The 18249-nt window shown below is 45.7% G+C and overlaps 1 protein-coding gene across 3 annotated transcripts in view; it reads left to right on the forward strand.

Moving 5' to 3' along the window:
* Window positions 1-16558, forward strand: part of Cttnbp2nl (CTTNBP2 N-terminal like) — a 49638-nt gene extending 33080 nt beyond the window's left edge. For all 3 annotated transcript variants that reach the window (XM_021158839.2, XM_021158838.1, XM_085835593.1), the window contains exons 4-6: window positions 6944-7174; window positions 10426-10533; window positions 12337-16558. In XM_021158839.2, coding sequence (XP_021014498.1) covers window positions 6944-7174; window positions 10426-10533; window positions 12337-13815 — 1818 coding nt within the window. In that variant the 3' untranslated portion in view covers window positions 13816-16558. The remainder of the gene's footprint in view (window positions 1-6943; window positions 7175-10425; window positions 10534-12336) is intronic.
* Window positions 16559-18249: the final 1691 nt, after the last annotated feature.

Here is an 18249-nt window from a genome sequence, read left to right on the forward strand (position 1 = left end):
GTTCAAATCTGCCTTCCTCTGTCACCGCCCACATCACAGCATATGCACTGCCCAGCAAACATAAAGTACTAAATAAATGCATGCAAAGTTTGTGTATTCTGGGTATTTCAGTTATGCGGATTTTTCGTTTCTTTTGTATATTATATACTTGTTCTATAACCAAATCTCTTCTAGTAACATTTGCTAGTTTAAAATAAGATAGTACTACTAATACCTTTTTAGATTAGAATTTATATATTTCTTTTACTTTAAATAGAAAAGCAGAGTCAACAGTCAGACTTATTAGAGTCTTCCGTTTACTCCAATGTCATTCATAGTTGAGACATGATGCAAAGTAGATGCTACTTTGTGACATAGGGGACAAAACACACTTGTGGGGTAACCCAGGAAGAGCTTGCTTGAAATAACCTCACCCCTCACAGTCCTCTGCAGCGATTTCTTTTCTGGTTTTGAGGCAGGGAGGAAGTCGAGAAGAACCCAGGATTACTCTCTGCTATGCAGACTCCTAGCTGCCCGGACTCCACAGTTAGGGCCTAATCAGAAGCTCATTCCTGCTAAGTTCTGAGAGTGTCAGCCTCCTCCTCTTACTCACTGTGGACTAGCTTCTCGGCTCTGAGAAAGTTAGATGCTACTGTTTAATCTCTACGAAAAGAAATGGAGATGATAGTGTCGTCTAGCAGAAGAGGAATATGTGCTGGGCATGGTTGGTGGTGAATCCTGTATGCAGAGAACGCAGGAGACCAAGGCAAGAGGATCTCAGTTCTAGACCAGCCATACAGCCAGACCTGTCTTAAGCAAACAAAGAAGAGAGAGATTGTTAGGATTAGGTTGGCGGTATGAAAACTAAGCACACTGCTTTCAGGTAACAAGCATTTGGATGTTAGCATCCCTGTTTCTGCTGCTGTTGTTAAAATTGACTTGGGGACCCAGCAAAATGGCTCAGTGAGTAAAGGTGCTTGTCATCCATCCCGGTGACCCCCGTTCAGTTCTTGGGGCCCACATGGTAAAAAGATCCAGAAAACTGACTCCTGCAGGTTGTCCTCCGACCTCCATACATGCTCTGTGTGGCATATAAATGGTTACTCACACATGTGCGTGTGATCACACTCTTTCTCATATATACATAACAAAATTGAGAGGTGCTAAATTCAGTAGGTACCAGTCAGGACAATGAGATCCTGCTGCAGCTGCTGCTGAAGTACAGCCTGACCACAGCAGATGCTGGGAAAGATGAGACCTGAACGCTTCCAAGCTGCTGATAAGCAGTAGTGTAGTAGACCCACTCTGGAAATTGATGGAGCAATTCTCATGATTAGACAAACTAACGAGCTGTAATTACAAAAGAAGCGTCTGCATCTGCAAACAGCTCTTACTCTGAGGCTAATACAGCTTTGTTCATAGAAGAATCCAACTTAGTAGACTCAAACATCAGTCAAGAGAATAAATAAATGCAGTATATTCATATAGTAGCATACACTGCAGCAATAGAGGACAGATTACAGACATGCCACCTATGAGCATGAACTTCATTATACTGAGAACAGAAGGGGCCAGGTACAAACGCGTGCAGTGTGGAACAGACAAAACGTAAGTCAGTGAAAACAAAGGAATTCAGAATGGGGTTGGCCCTGCGAGGGAGACTTCTGATGGGAAGGGGCGCACCGTAACTTTCTGTTGAGATTAAGAATACTCTGTGCTTTAACTGGGATATAGGTAACAGGATGTGTATGTTTGTATGGTGTCTGCACATGTGGGGACAGGGAAGGAGAGGATCACTCTCCACTCGTCACTTTATTCCCCAGGACAGGATCTCTCCCTAAACCTAGGGTTAGCTGGCAGTCAGTCTCTGTCTACACACACAAACACACACACACAGTGGTGGGCTTACAGGCCCATGAGAGGCCACTCCCAGCTTTTTTACATGAGTATTGGGAATTTGGACCCAGGACTTTATGCTTGCACGGAAAGAACTATTAACCCACTGAGCTGTCTCTCCAGCCCTAAACTGAACTCTAATGTATACTTCTTGGCCATTTGGATTTTCTCTTTTTGTTTACGGTCAGTGTCTGGCTTTTGTTTTGTTTTGGTTTAGTTTGTTCGTTGTTACTTTTGCTTTTTTTAGTTGGTTGGTTGGTTGGCTGGTTGGCTGGTTGGTTGGTTGGTTGGTTGATTGGCTGGTTGGTTGGTTAATTCATTGGTTTTGGTTTTTCAAGACAGTTTCTCTTTGTGACCCTAGCTGTCTTGGAATTCATTCTGTTCACCATACTGGCCCCAAACTCAAAGATCCACCTGCCTTCTGCCTCCCAAGTGCTGGGATTAAATGTGTGCACAACCACCACCCAGCTTCAGTGTCTGTTTTTAAACTTTCACTGTGAATTAAGGGATGTGTGATCACTGGGCAGGAAGATGAAGAACTGGAGTTGTAGCCTGGCTGCTTACCTAGGAGGTCCTGGGTTCCACGACCCATTCTAATGAGAGGTGGTTGTCAGGGGAGAGTCCTAAGCATGTGCCAGTGGGGATACATGGGAAATCTCTTAACTCACTCACTTCTGTTATAAACCTAAAACTGCTGGGAAAGGGAACAGGTTTTTTTGGTTTTGTTTTTGTTTTTATGTACATTGAAATCCTTAATTTATGTTCAGGAATACTTGCCCTTTATCTGTTCTTTCTTCCCTGTTCAATTCCCATACACATTTTCTTCCCCACATCAAAAAGGTAAGCATATGGATCCAGGCCAGAAAGTACCATAGCCCCCATAGCCTCATTCCTGGAGGGAAGGGATCCGACAGAAGGACAGACATACTCCACATTCCTTTGGTTTCATCAAAACCTGTGACAGATTTTGGAATTAGGGTGTTGATACCACTCCTTGTGGCCACACTCACAGCTACTTAAGATTAAACCCACTCTCAGTCCTGAATAGAATTTAGGACACTTTGTCCAAATAATAATAAACAATTGTCTAATCTTATGTAAATAATTGCCTTTGTAAATATCTGCGCTTGAAGATTACTTTGAAGAGTGAAGTTCATCCTACTTCAAAGGCAGTTAAATAATCACCTCACTCTTGCAGAAGTTAGCGGGCGACTTAGAGAAGTTGGCCCTCCCTCCCACAGTACAGGTCTCGAAGATCAAACTGAGCTCATTAAGCTTGGCAACAAGTACCTTTACCAGCTAAGCCATCTTATGTGCCAAGTTATTAGTTTGTTTTGCTTTGCCTCGAGACAGGATCTCATGTAGCCCAGGCTGGCCCCAAACTTAATATTTAGCTGGAAATGACCTTGAACTTCTGACCCGCCCACCACCTTTACCTCCTAAGCACTGAAACTGCAGACATGCACCAGCACACCCAGTTTTATGCTATGCTGTGGATGAAACACAGGGCTCCATGCGTGCGAGGCAAGCCCTCTACCAACTGAGCCATCCTAGACTAACTCTTTACCTTTACATTCACAGCCACTTTTCATCCAAAGACTATAGTGGCTGGTATCCTGCCCAAGAGTGGGTTATGCACACTCCTGTGGTTACACACTTCACACTAGGAAGGCAGAAAAGGAAACTGCTTTATTTCTTTGTGGGGGAAGGGTGACAACTTGAAACAAAATTTTCCTGTGTGGCTCATGTGACTCAGGCTGGCTTGAACCTCTCAGTTCTGCCGCCATAGCCTGAGTACCCACCTCTTCCTTTATGAGGCAGTGAGAGCGCCGTGGGAGCTTGGGGACTAAACATGGCGGCTCCAAGGCTAGTCTGTGGTGTCATTTTAAGCTTTCTCTAGTGATGTGTTTCTTCCAGCCTGTGAAGTGAAGATGAAGGAGTAATAGGTGGCTGGTGTTCTGGCTGTTGATAGGACCTCTGTCGTCAGTCTGTTTAGCAAGCCAGTATTTTTCTTTTCTCTGAAATTAAAGACCAACATGTTTTCTGGCACTGTAGAAATTTCTATTCAGCTGAAGTTTATATTGTCCCAGAAGCAAAAATGCTAACATACGAAATTGATTGGTTTAAGCTTTGGCCTCTCATGTACATTTTTTTTTAAAAAGATTTATTTATTTATTATATGTAAGTACACTGTAGCTGTCTTCAGACACTCCAGAAGAGGGCACCAGATCTCATTACAGATGGTTGTGAGCCACCATGTGGTTGCTGGGATTTGAACTCTGGACCTTTGGAAGAGCAGTCGGGTGCTCTTACCCACTGAGCCATCTCACCAGCCCTCTCATGTACATTTTTTTTTTTTCTTTTTTTTTTGGTTTTTCGAGACAGGGTTTCTCTGTGTAGTCGTGGCTGTCCTGGAACTCACTCTGTAGACCAGGCTGGCCTTGAACTCAGAAATCCGCCTGCCTCTGCCTCCCAAGTGCTGGGATTAAAGGCGTTCGCCACCACGCCCGGCCCTCATGTACATTTTTAATAGGTACAAATCATTAAAATATTAATGCTATTTTACCCTGTAATATAATGTTAGTGGCAGCATATCTCATTCCTTGACTGTGGCCAGTCTCAGTGAGCTGTGTGGTCGAATCTGGAGTGTTCTAAGGTTGGGCTGCACACCTGAGATGTTGGTCTTGATAACCTGAACACTGTATGCTGTGGGAAGCCAGCACATAAGCCGTGGTGATTAGAATAGACCCTCATGAGGTCCCAATCTAGAACTACCCAGCTAACCCCTCATCCTAGATTCCTGACCATCAGATGCCACATGAGATAAAATAAGGATTATTTAAGCTGCTGGCGTTGCTGCTTGTTATGCAGCACAGGTAGCCAGCACATACCCCCACAACAGTTATTCTCATTACATTTTAGCATTTGGTTTTGCTTATCACTGTTATTTACAGTTAAACATGTAGCCCATAAATTGGTTGAAAAACGAATTTCTCCCATTTTTCTGGTGTTTAGTATCATAAGTATAGCCTTCGAGATGACCTTGTCTGTGCTTGGCCCCGTGGTGGAATTGCTGTGTGACCAGAGCCTTTTAGTCTGCCCACAGCTCCCTTTCATCTGTGGTGAAACCGTGTATTGGTGTGGATTGTAATTAACCATGCAGGTGACTATGGGATCACTCGGAAGTATCACAAGACAGCCTAACAACTGTTTTCAGGCTAAGGCTACTCTTGCTTGGGACTCTGATACTAACTGTCACACAAGATAATCGCCGTGTGGTTTTTTAAAGTCAAGTTTTAGGACTGGTTAACTCTACACTCAAACCCGACAGGCAGCTTCTTGGCAAAACTAACATCCGAGTCACCAGTTGTTCCGTGGCCAGAGTCATCGTCCCAGCTTCTGCTTGAAATCCCAACTCCTCAGTGTTTTGAAAAGAAAAGATCATTAACACTAATTTAAAAAGACTCTAGCTTAATCTATCTCTTTTGAGCTACAGAACCAATCTTGGTGATAGTAGCATTTACTACGCTAGTGGTACAGGGTTGGCTTTATCAGAAGAGCAAGGGCTGTAAGGGACTCCAGGAAAGAGGCCAAGTATGGTGGCTCATGTCTGTCAGTCTAGCCTCCTCCCCAGCCAAGGGCCTCCTCCATACTCCAGTACACATAGGGATTTTTAAAAAGAAAGAAGAATATTTGCACTTACAATGTCTGTGTCTATTGGGTAAATATCCTCAAACTGCTCCAGTCATCTGGTGATAGGATGACTGTAGGTCAAACCAGAAATCAAATGGAAAGCGTGTGTTTTAAGGCAGGCTCTCACTACACAGCCCACACTGACCTCAATTTAGATTCTCCCCATCTCAGCCTCTCCTGCAGGACTGGTGGGCTTGTACCACCATGGCCAGCGTTGGGGCTTTCATCATTGTTTGTTAGTTGTTTTGAGATAGGGTCTCAGAATGTTGCTCAGGCTTGCCTCAGACTCACAGAGATCCAGCTGCCTCTGCCTCCTGAGTACTGGAGCATAAAAGCATATGCCCCCATGCCTAGCCTGTGTAGAAACTGCTCATGCCACTCTGTTTACAGACATGAGGTACTTGTTGCTCATATCATGTCATTCCTAAAGCTTTCCTAGCAGAGGTAAGACAAGAAGGAAACTGAAGTCTTTCCAAACATTTGTTGATCCTTAGATACCTGGTTGCCAGGGGAAACAGAAAAGACTAAGGAACGGAGAGGGTGATCAGAGATTGAGAAGGAGGGGCAGGGGTTGAATTTGGCGGGGGTAGAAGGGGTTTTTGTGTATGGCTGGCATTATATCTACCTACCCACTCTTAACCCATCAGCTGTGAACTCAAGTTCTCTCTGTACAGATCACAAGGAGTCCTGAATTCTCCTCTGTCCATACTTGCTGGCACCTGGTTTGTTGTTAAGTATATAAACTGATAAAGTCATCGTCATGCTTAACACTTTAAGAATGCAAATGCCACACAGGAGAAAGATAAGATAAGCCTGCAGGTAACACAGACAGACAAGTGGAGGCACTGGGTTTGCTGCTTTAAGACTTGGGACTTCCAAGCCGGGGAGTGGTGGCGCACGCCTTTCATCCCAGCACTTGGGAGGCAGAGGCAGGTGGATTTCTGAGTTCAAGGCCAGCCTGGTCTACAGAGTGAGCTCCAGGACAGCCAGGGCTACACAGAGAAACCCTGTCTTGAAAAACAAACAAACAAACAAAAAAGACTCGGGACTTGCAGAGCCGTGCTCGCTGGGTTTAAGTACCTGTTCTGACAGTCGGCTAGCTGAGTAGTCAGCCTCTCTTTAATGATTTCTCTGTTTGCAAAGTGGAGATGATTAGTGCTACTTTATAAGGCTATAAAATAGACCCACGTTAATATGGCCGAACCTGCTCTAGATCACGTCTAATACTGGGTCAGTGTTCATATTACTGCAAGGCACCACCTCCTGGTATCTCCTGATTTGTAGTCAGGTTTACACTAATGCTACCACCTTTGGTATTGTAGCACATTCCTCTCTTTAATGGTTTGGGGTTTTGTTTGTTTTTTCTTATTCTCAGGCCCAACACAGAGATACTTTCATTGAAGAACGCTATGGAAAATACAACATCAGTGACCCTCTAATGGCTCTTCAGAGAGATTTTGAAACACTGAAGGAGAAAAATGATAGTGAGAAGCAGCCAGTGTGCACAAACCCCCTCTCTGTCCTCAAGGCGGTGATGAAGCAGTGCAAGAACATGCAGGAGCGCATGCTATCCCAGCTGGCCGCAGCCGAGAGCAGGCACCGCAAGGTAGGCTTGCCCAGAGCCAGGCTGGGCTTCGGAAATCCGTAGGGGACTTGCCTCAGCCACCAGTGTTCGAGGGCATTGGAGAGGGCTGGGGAGCTCATGGGTATCAGATTCTTCAGTTACACAGGAGTCCAGGCACAAAGGGAAACGGGTCATTGCACAGGTCCAGACATTACTAAAGATGACATTCATCTGTAATGAGTCACTCCAAAATACTTGGTGCCATTTTTTTTTCCAAAATCTCAGTCTTCCAAACTTTAGTGGCAAGCTGGTGTTTAACCATGCTTGAAGCTGAACAGAGCATTCACTGTTTGCTTATTTAAGTGATAAATAAAAAGATTAACAGGTATTTAGGGAAGAGAGGGAGTATAAATCCACCTGGTACTAACCATGCAAGCATGAGATTGTTTCCACTCATTCTGGTTTCTGGTTTCATTACAAGGTGTAAGGCTGTAAACAGCTTCTGGGATGGCTTGCCTTTAAGTCTTCTCTACACTGGAGTGCAGGGCAAACCTGTGCTCCCTGCAGTTTCAGGTTTGAGAACTCCATTGTGTGCAGTACCTCTCCAGCTTGTTCTTGCCTATAGGCAAGGTTTGACAAGCATCTGCATTTTTAAAAGCTAGCTATTTAGATTTGGACCTACAAGGGGCAGGCATCAACCGATCGTGGCTTGTAGGAGACATTTTAATCAGGGAGATGACGTCAGCAAATTCAGTAGACATTAGTTTGTTCTCATGGTTATCTCCACGGGAGCTCTCTGCTAAAGCCACATCTGGTAAGTTGCCCCTGAGCTGGGTTTTCTTGTCTGTCAGCCTTTGTTTCTCTTCACTGAGTCCAGAGGATAAGTCCTTAATCATGGGTAGGTCATGCATGACCCACAAGGCCCCTGAAATATATAAAATATCAGAAGTGTATGCATTTTTATGGAAAGTGTATTTTTTATACTTTTAGTCAAAATCTAAACATTGCCTGTGTCCAAAAGGAGTCTAGCCCAAATGTTTCATTTGTGGCAATGTGTCTGACCCAGGCTGTGTCGTCTAGAACATGCATGGCAGCGTGTCTGACCCAGGCTGTGTCGTCTAGAACATGCACGGCAGCGTGTCTAACTGCAGTACCTAGCTGCTCTTGGGTGTTTTACCCAAGCTGGGCACTAAATTTGCCAGTAATCAGTCAGTACTTAGAGGTCTGTATGTAGAGTAGGCTTATAGTCCACGTTCGCTGAAGACTCCGTGTCTACCCTTTGCTGTGCCGTGGCTATTATCTGTAAGCCCTCGTCCTCCCAGAAAGATTAGGATCTGCACAGCAGACGGTCTGGTCGCTGTGCTTGAGTGGAAGGAGGGTTCCTCAGGCGCTTCCTCCCTGTCCCAGTGCCCCCAGCACTCAAGGGTAGCTTTATCCCTGTTGTTTCGAAACATGGATTTGTGACACACACACACACACACACACACACACACACACAAGGGTAGCTTTATCCCTGTTGTTTCGAAACATGGATTTGTGACACACACACACACACACACACACACACACGCACGCATGCACGCACGCATGCACGCGCCATCTCATCTACCCTCCTCAGGCTTTAAATCACTGGGTAGCTAAAGATGACCTTTTGACTTTACCTCTCAAGCCCTGGGATTGCGGATAGATAATGCTTCTCATACCCAGTTTAAGGAAGAGTCTCTTCTTTATCTGGTCTTTGGAAATCCAGACTCTGAACGAGACTCCCTGCAGCACCTGCTTCCCACGGTTCCAGCCTGCAGGGTGAGATGGTGCATTCCTGCTACCGAAGCACTGCCTCTCCCCAAGCTTGTTTTCCATTTCAGAATGTTCTTAAACCTTCCTGTCTGGGGCCTGGAGAGATGGCTTAGCAGGGATGAGCACTAATTGCTCTTCCAAAGGACCGAGTTTAGTTGCTCACACACTCACATCAGGCAGCTCACAACCACCTGTAACTCCAGCTCCATAGAATTCAGTGCCTCTGGCCTCCATGGGCAACAACGCTCATGTGCGCACATACTCACGCATAAATAAATACAATAAATCCTTGAAAAAACTTTCTCCCCTACTAAAGTCTCTCATCTCTGAGACTCTATAGTATTTTTATTTCTTTCTGTAATTTTAAAGGGCTCTCAAACTAGATAATACATTTAACCAAAAGGCATTCTATTACATTTAAAATCTAGATTTTTTTTAAGCTCAACAGGAAGTACACTAATACATCTTAATTTTAGTTTTATTTATATTTAATTATTTTTTGACACTAGATCTCCCTGTATCTGTATAGCTCTGGCTGGCTTCGAACTTATTGTGTAGACAAGGCTAACTTCACAGTCATGGCAATCCTCCTGCCTCTGCCTTCTGTCTACTTAGAGGACAGGCATGTGTCGCCATGTTTGTTTTCATGTTAAACTTTAAAGTGGGGTTCCGTGTTATAGAAAATGTTCTTTCTTCATTCCTAAAATTATTAGTAGCCAACATCTTGAGAATTGACCATCAGCGTAACTGACAGCCCTGGAGGTATAGGCTGAGCCACTCTGAAACAGAAGCTACTGAACGGTACATTCACATGTCAAATGCTGTGTGGTCTGGGCAGAACGCATGAGAAATGTCCATTTCTGCTTTTGTTTTCCTGGAAACTGGTTTAGAGCATTCAGCACCAGGATAAATGGAGTAGGATAAATGGGCAAGTCGTTAAATTCTTGTGGAAAATCGCCAGGTCAGATCCCAGTAACTGAGCCTTCTGCACATAGGATGGAGTAGGAGTCTTTCCCAGATGATCTGGGTGTACAGACGTGTGTTGTTAGTTAAGCAAGGCACTGGATGTTCTGTTTGATTTGATCTTTAGTTTCAAGCTGGAGCTTTGGTGCCTCCTGTGATAGCATTGAGAGGAACACCTCAGCCTTGTGTGGTGCCACCCACCACAACAGGGCTCGCCCCAGCAGGTCCCTAGTCAGAACAAACCGCCTGTGATTTCCCAGAATTCTGCTGGTTCTCAAACCTTCCCAACCCCCACAGCTAATTCGTTTCTCTCTTGTCTCTGTTTGCATTCTTCTGCACATACTTCAACAAAAGTAAACATCTTGTTTTCTAGCACATAGCTCACATGTCTTTCACCCTGCTGCGACGGCGTGTGCCTCGACAGCCCTGGCTGGATTTCATGTGTTTGCTCATTTAATCTGGAGCCCTCAATTCTTGAGCAGTGTTAGTGTTGAGTCGATATTTGGAAGTTAATGCTTTAAAATCCTTTCCAGGTGATCCTCGACCTTGAAGAAGAAAGACAGAGGCATGCACAGGACACTGCTGAAGGAGATGATGTCACCTACATGCTGGAGAAGGAGAGGGAGAGACTGACGCAGCAGGTAACCCGGGAAGGAGGAGCAGGATGGCCTTGTCTAGAGAGATGCTGCTTAGGCTTACGTCAGTGTGCAGAATTATGTTAGAAGTCCTCATTGAGAAGATAGAATGGCCCGTGTTTATCATGGCTATTCCCCAAATGTCTGTTTTTTTCAAACAAACAAACAAAAAACATAGGTAACTTGGGATTGGAGATTAGTCCAGGGGTTAAGAGCAAGCACTGCTCTTGCAGAGGGCCCACATTTGGTTCCTCACATCCACATCAGGTGTCTCACACCTTCCTGGAACTCCAGCTCAGAAGATCTGACATCCCTCCTCCTGTCTACAGTAAGACCTATACTCATATGCACAGAGCCCTCACCCATACACAAGTATACATAATTTTAAAAATAAAACAAACATAGATCACTCAGTGGAACTGTCATTCATAGCACATCCTTTAGAGATCTCTGAGTTTCAGGCTTTTTTGTTGTCCCACAACCTACAGTAACAGCATGGCCTGTCCCAAGCCAGTACGCCTGAAGTAGAGTGTTGAGGTATGGTCTTGCTTGTCCTTTAATGCTAATATTGGGCCCCCAAGATCTGGTTGTCCCAGAGATGACACAGTCTACACGTAGACCCAAGTGACACTGTGTGATCTTGCCCCAAGTTATTTTTGATTGGTGAATAAAAATGCCAATAGATAGGCAGGATTTGGGGTGAGAGGAGAAACACGAGAAAGAGAAGGTGAAAAGTATGGAGGAGGAGCCACCATGGGTTAGGAGAGCCGTGAAAATGTGGCCCTGAGGGCTGGCCAATTGGGCAGCCCAGATGAAACATGGTAAGTAATAAGTTGGAGTTATCAATAGGAAAGTAGATTCTAATAGCATAGAAAGTAGATATCTGCCCAGGTTTGTCCTGGTTAAGCCTTATTGTAACTATAAAGGTTGTGTGTGTCTTTTATCCGGAAACTAATGATAAAGGCAGGGTAGAAAGCTCAGTTTGGGATTAAATAATTTCCACAGCACAGAGATCACAGGACATGAGCCAACCATCTGTTTATTCTTGTACTATACAGTGGTGGTGTGCTCACCATGTAGATCAGGGCAGCCTTGACTCGCACTCATGAATTCTTTTTGTTTTTAAGTATGATCATGGTTTACTGAACTGGTTTCCCCATCTATCAATGTATCTCGAATTGGAAATTCCTGATTGGAAGGGTTCATCCACCCGTTCCCTCTCAGAGTCTGTATGATAATGTTAGACAATGAAACAGGCTACGTTTGTGTAGATCCGAGGATGGTGGTTCATGCCTCTCGTCCTACCAGTTGGAAGGAGGATTTCATATTCAAAGCGAGTCTCAGAGTAAGACTTTGTCTAATGAAAACAACAACAGCAGGGTCTCAGTGCAGCTATTTACGTCCGTTACTCTTTGTAAAGGTCAGACAGAATGATTGCTGCAACTTCAAGTTTGATTTTCAACAGCATCCATGCCCAGATCCATCTTACATGGTATTCTGTTATTTGTTTTGGCTGATTCTATGGCCTCTCCGCATACCTAAAACACAACGGTGCATCATATTCCTGCTGTTCACCCTGAGGCAGTTAGGAACTCAAATGCCTCCCAAGTCATCAAGAAAGATTAAATCATAGTGTGTGGGGTGTTCTCATACTTCAAAAATACTAATTAACCCAAGCTCCGTGCTGTACAAACTAACACCGCGCACCAGGAGCAGCCAGTGAGGACACCCTGCGGGGTCGGGATTGTCAGTGCGTCCTTCTCTTTTCCTTCTCTAATCAAGAGGTGTGGTGGCATTTTTCTTTTCTAGCTGGAATTTGAAAAGTCCCAAGTGAAAAAGTTTGAAAAAGAACAAAAGAAGCTGTCCAGTCAGCTGGAGGAGGAGCGAACCCGCCACAAGCAGCTCTCGTCCATGCTGGTGCTCGAGTGCAGGAAGGCCACTAGCAAGGCAGCCGAGGAAGGGCAGAAGGCCGGAGAGCTGAGCCTGAAACTGGACAAGGAGAAGAGCCGGGCGAGCAAGCTAGAGGAAGAGTTGGCAGCCGAGAGGAAGCGGGGCCTGCAGACAGAGGCCCAGGTGGAGAAGCAGCTGTCTGAGTTTGATATCGAAAGGGAGCAGCTGAGAGCCAAACTGAACCGAGAGGAGAACCGGACCCGCGCCCTGAAGGAGGAGATGGAGAGCCTGAAGAAGCTTGTGAAAGACCTAGAAGCAGCCCAGCAGCACCGCAGCACCAGTGAGCAGGGCAGGGAGCCAGTGACCATGTCCAGAGGCACAGCCACAGAGCCTCCCATGCGAGTGTCTGTGTTTTGTCAAACAGAGAGTGTTCAGACAGAAAGAAGCCACGGGAGTGTCATAACCAAGCTGACAGACACTGGTCTTCCAGGTCCCACCACGGCTGCTTACTCATATGCAAAAGCTAATGGCCACTGTGACCCAGAGATACAGACTACCAGGGAGTTGACCTCAGACAGCAGCACAGAAAACCAAGGGCCTCCACGGGAGAAATCTGCAGTATCGGCTCAGGAGAAACCAGTGGAGAATGGTGGGTGTCCTGTAGGAACTGAGACTCCAGTCACAATGCCTAGTCACCTCCCTTCCAGTGGCAGCTCCCTGTCTCCCAGCAGCACAGCCTCTTCCTCTCTGACATCATCTCCTTGCTCTTCCCCAGTTCTAACCAAGCGTCTCTTGGGGTCATCAGTCAGCAGCCCGGGCTACCAGTCTTCCTACCAAGTAGGGATCAACCAGCGCTTCCATGCCGCTCGGCACAAATTTCAGTCCCAGGCAGATCAGGATCAGCAAGCCAGCGGTCTCCAGAGCCCTCCATCCAGGGACCTGTCCCCTACCTTGTTAGACAACTCTGCTGCCAAGCAGCTGGCCCGAAACACAGTCACTCAGGTGCTCTCCAGATTCACTAACCAGGGGCCAATTAAGCCCGTCTCTCCCAACAGTTCTCCCTTTGGGACAGACTACCGAAATCTGGCCAGCACTGCCAGCCCAAGAGGTGACACCAGCCATTCACCCACTCCAGGGAAAGTGTCCAGCCCTCTGAGCCCCCTCTCTCCAGGAATCAAGTCCCCAACCATCCCCAGAGCTGAGAGAGGAAATCCTCCACCAATCCCGCCCAAAAAGCCTGGCCTCACCCCTTCGCAGTCTGCCACCACTCCAGTAACCAAGACTCATTCCCAGGCATCCTCCCTGGCCGCCACAGAAGACCTCGCCAGCAGCTGCTCCCCCAGTGCCGTGGTGGCCAATGGCAAAGATGTTGAGATACTTTTGCCTACCAGCAGCTAGTCCCTAGGGCTGAGTCTCCACACTTGACATTCCATCAGACTCGGTCCAAGAGCTCAGAGTTAAACCCTGGAGTCAGATCATGTTATTTATTTGATAGTAGCTACAGCCATCTGTATAATACATTCAGTGTATTTACCTTTTTGTATTTTTTTAAGTAGAAATTGAGTACTTTGGATTTTTATGACTCACCTCTTTGTACTAAGCTAGAAGGGGACCTCATAGACATAGCGCATCTCAAGCTCGGCAGTCACCAGCATGCTGCGATGGGGAAGCTGACTGGGGACCAGGCGGTGCTGCTGTCAGTCGGGGAGCTAGGATTCATTACTCAGCACTCATTTCAAATTATGCAGAAGCGGTTCGTGCAGATTTTTATTCCAGATGAACATGTTTTAAAAGTGCCTGAAATCGCCTGCCATGGGAATGTGATTCTGCGGCAGAAACAAAAGACAGAGCATTTCTTGCAGCAAATGAGATCCTCTGTGAATCTGAATGTCAAAAACCAACACTGCTTTTAATCCTCTCTGACTGTTTAATGCCAGCTTTGTGTTCTGAACTGAGGTTTGCATAAGTAGAGTGGAAATCCTTCTGAAGGGCGGGAACTCTGTCAGGCTGAGCTCTGTAAAGCCCTCAAAAAACCCTCCAGAACACTTAGCAGTTGGGGTGCTGATTTTCTCGTGCTTTTGAAAACTTAAGTCATTCTCCGTTTTCCTGCATCACTTCTTGAGTAGTGAAGTCACGTCTCCATTCAAATCCACCCTCAAGCATCGGCCATGGGAACTTCTGATTCTGGTTGCTTTTACTTGAATAGGAAATGACATAATGAACTCTTTATTCTGTGATCAAAAAGCAATAACTTAAAAGTCAGTCTTTGTAATACTGTAAGTCAGAATTATACAGATTTTACCAAATTGTTACATTCACTCTCCATGCTGCCAGCACTTCTATCTATGGAACCAAATGGGCGTATATCTGTATCTGTATAGTACACACCCCTTTTACATGTTCAGCATTCTCACACTGAAGCACATAAGTATTAGTGCGATTGTTATCTCTGGAGCTTGCAGTGTAGCATAAAGGACAAAGTAGAATCAATCGCATGGCAAGATTACCTACCAAAGCAATTAGATGTGACTTGGAGCCAGTCAGTCAACAAAGAAATCTTTTGACAAGGAAGTGGACAATCCCAAACTAAGCTCACATCATCAGCATCATAGGAAAGCCCATTAAGTAGTCCTAGTGCCACAGAACTCAGCTAGCCATGTGAGTGAGTGAGACAGCACAGCCCCTCAAGTGCTATCCACTCGGCCATAGCATCCTAGCCCCATGTAATAGGGCCACCCCTTTGAGCCCCAGCTCCTGTCATGCAAAAATTGCAGATCAAGGTTACCAATTCTCTAAACGTTCATGGAATTGAGATTCCCACAAGAAGATTCTCATTCTGATTTTAAGTGTTTTTTAAATGCTGCTGATTAAACAAACATGGCTGCAAATGACTTTAGCTTGCAGGCTACCAAGCTGCAGCCTCTCCCTTCCTAGAACCTGTGCTGTTTCCCTTGCAGTGAGTTTGTATAGACAGAAACCCCCAGGCCTCTCCACTGTGTCAGCTACATCTGACCAAGTCCACAGAACAGTCTTGTTCTTGGCAAGCAGAACCCCCGACAGACCAGCTCAGGACACTGGTTACACAGTTTTTTATCCAGAGTAACAGAGAGGAAGGCCTTGGTGTCTTTACATAAATTGTTCTGGCCAGCATCTACCCAGAAGCCCCTGGCCTACTGTAACCGTTTATTGGGAAGGAGAATGGGTGATCATTGAGAACACCTGATCATGTTTGCAAAACCAAAGGATTCAGTGGGCCCATTCAGATAACTCACAAGGAATTAGACATTGATTTTCTTCTTGAACCACGGAGCTGAAAACAAAAAGTCCCCCTAATAATTTAGCTAATAGCTCTTAGTTATATTTTTATTAACCCATTGAGTCAGTGAGCGAGAGGCAGGTGAGTAAAATCTTGGTGGGCAAGTCAACAACAGGGTACACTGTTGACTCTCCAGCTTACAGTTTAAATGTTTAAGGTAAATGCATGGCACATGAAAGTGTGGCTGGTGTCCTAGGTGTCTGCTGAAAGGATGGAGACATGTGAAGCTGTCCCGAGCAATCCTGCATGGAATGTACTCCCATTGCGGAGCCAGAATAGACCAGTGGTGCTCAAACGCTGAACCTTCTCCTCAGGAGAGACTGCAGGGCCTGAGTGTTCTTCCCGTATCTCTTGCTTTAAATGGTAATCTTAAAAGCTGTGTTGTGCTCTTCCTCTGTTTGGAGACAGATATATATATAGAGAAAGAGAAATGCTATAAGGGAGTTTATTTCTTGGGGGGGGTGCACTGAACAATATTTCTTTTACAGTATAATACAGGGGTGGGATATGCAAAAGAAATGTGTATTTTTGCTAGTTCCTATCTTCTGAGATAATAAGCACAATCCTGAAATGGATCCAATAATTCAGCTAGACATTATAGATTAGTATTTCAGTTTGCAGTAGATTGTGAGTGTGTGCGCTAAGTAAAAGTTCCATGATTCACAATTCGGTTATTAACCATATCAAAAAAGCTGTTACTGGTCAGCAGAATCTAATGATGTGCTCGGTGTAACACAAGCATTAACTAGTCATTAACATTTGTAAGGCCAAGTGCAGAAGTCTTCATTTTTATAGCAGACTACATTAAAACAAGTTAAATCCTAACTGTCTGGGGGAAAAGTCTTGTCTTGGGCTTGTTTTATTAGAAAGGGGAGTGTGTGACATAAGGAGCACTTGATTGAGTTTTTGAAAAACTCGGCCTCGATGGCAGCATCCAGGTTAGAACTCCCAAAAACTTGGGACATTGGCTTTCTTGTGAAGCATAGAGCTGAGGGTAGGGGTTCCAATAATCTAGTATTTAATAACTTGCATTTTTACTCACTGGGAATCTCACATGCATGCAGACACAGGGACATCAGCTGGAGCATGGTCTGCCTGTCAGGCTGCACCCCCAAGGAAAGCTGTCACCACTTCCTCTCTAATAGCCATCAGCTGCCATTAACACTCAGCTAGGAGCAGGAACTTGGGAGGCCATGCTGCAGTGTGGCTGGCTTGATCTCGTGCAGGCAGCCACAGCTACTGTGAGTTCATGAGTACATTGGTCCAGAAGACAGCCTTGTCCCCATCCTTCCTAACCTCTGGCTCGTAGACTCGTTCCTCCTCTTCTGTGTTGTCCCCTGAACCTTGGGAGAAGGGCAATACAGATGCCCCACTGAGCAGTCCCTTGGATGTATTTGCAGTCCTCTCACTGGTTGTCAGTTCCTGTGATAACCACTGACCCCCACACAAAGAAGCTTTTGTGAGAAGGGCTGGAAGCTGCATTGCTCTACACATATAGAATAATACATGTAGCACGTTAGCACTAGGTCCTCTTAGCAAATCACCCCTAGGGCCTGCGAGCTCCCCAGCCATGAGTTCTTGGCCAGATGTACATACAGTACCTTGCATGGAATTTTCTCCTGCAAAGACCAGTCCTAAATCCAATCAGAAAGCAGTGGTTACCACTCTAACATGTTTCCCAGATGTACCATGAACGTATCTTGCTGGACCAGCTACTAATAACTTTGCGACCCTTTCAGGGTTCTGGGCCTTTTGAAAATCTTAGAAGAGCTATATATTGTAGTTTCAGAAAAGTGGATGTGTCTATATGCAAAAGTCGGTTGATGGTTTCACTGGAACCGGACCAGAAGCCACCAGTGACTCATGGGTTCCAGTTTTAATGCCTCATCTTGCCTTGCCCTTTCATTCCACAAATGACTAATGCTTCCCTTAAAGTTTACTAGTCCTTGCCTTCGCTGCTACCCCATGCTTGCAATTGTAAGTTGTAGCCGGACGAAAGTACTTGAAAAACCCTTTGATGTACAAAAGATGTTCAAACAGTGTGGATGTTTATGTATCTTAAGTAAGCTCATTAACAATCCATTCAGCAAACACCAGCTATATCCAGTTTCCCATGGCAGCCTCTGGCAGCTGCTGCACATGCGCATGCGCTTGCTTTCCCTCTCCCTCTCCCTCTCCCTCTCCCTCTCCCTCTCCCTCTCCCTCTCCCTCTCCCTCTCCCTCTCCCTCTCCCTCTCCCTCTCCCTCTCCCTCTCCCTCTCCCTCTCCCTCTCCCTCTCCCTCTCCCTCTCCCTCTCCCTCCTGCTCCTTCCCCCACCCCCACCCCTCTCTTTCTGTGTCTGGGTCTGTGTGTCTGTGTGAGAGAGAAAGGGGGGGAGAATTTAGGGTTTTTATAAGGGCTAGGTGGTCCTTGAAACCACTTTCAGTGTCTTGAAATGCTGGTTTTGGATTAGTGGGTATGGAGCTAGGGCTAGCTCTGTGGTGACATGCTAAGCCCTGGGTACCACCCACAACTC

The sequence above is a fragment of the Mus caroli genome, unplaced genomic scaffold, assembly GCF_978045245.1.
Source record: "Mus caroli unplaced genomic scaffold, Mus_caroli_1 scaffold_3, whole genome shotgun sequence".
Classification (NCBI taxonomy): Eukaryota; Metazoa; Chordata; class Mammalia; order Rodentia; family Muridae; genus Mus; species Mus caroli.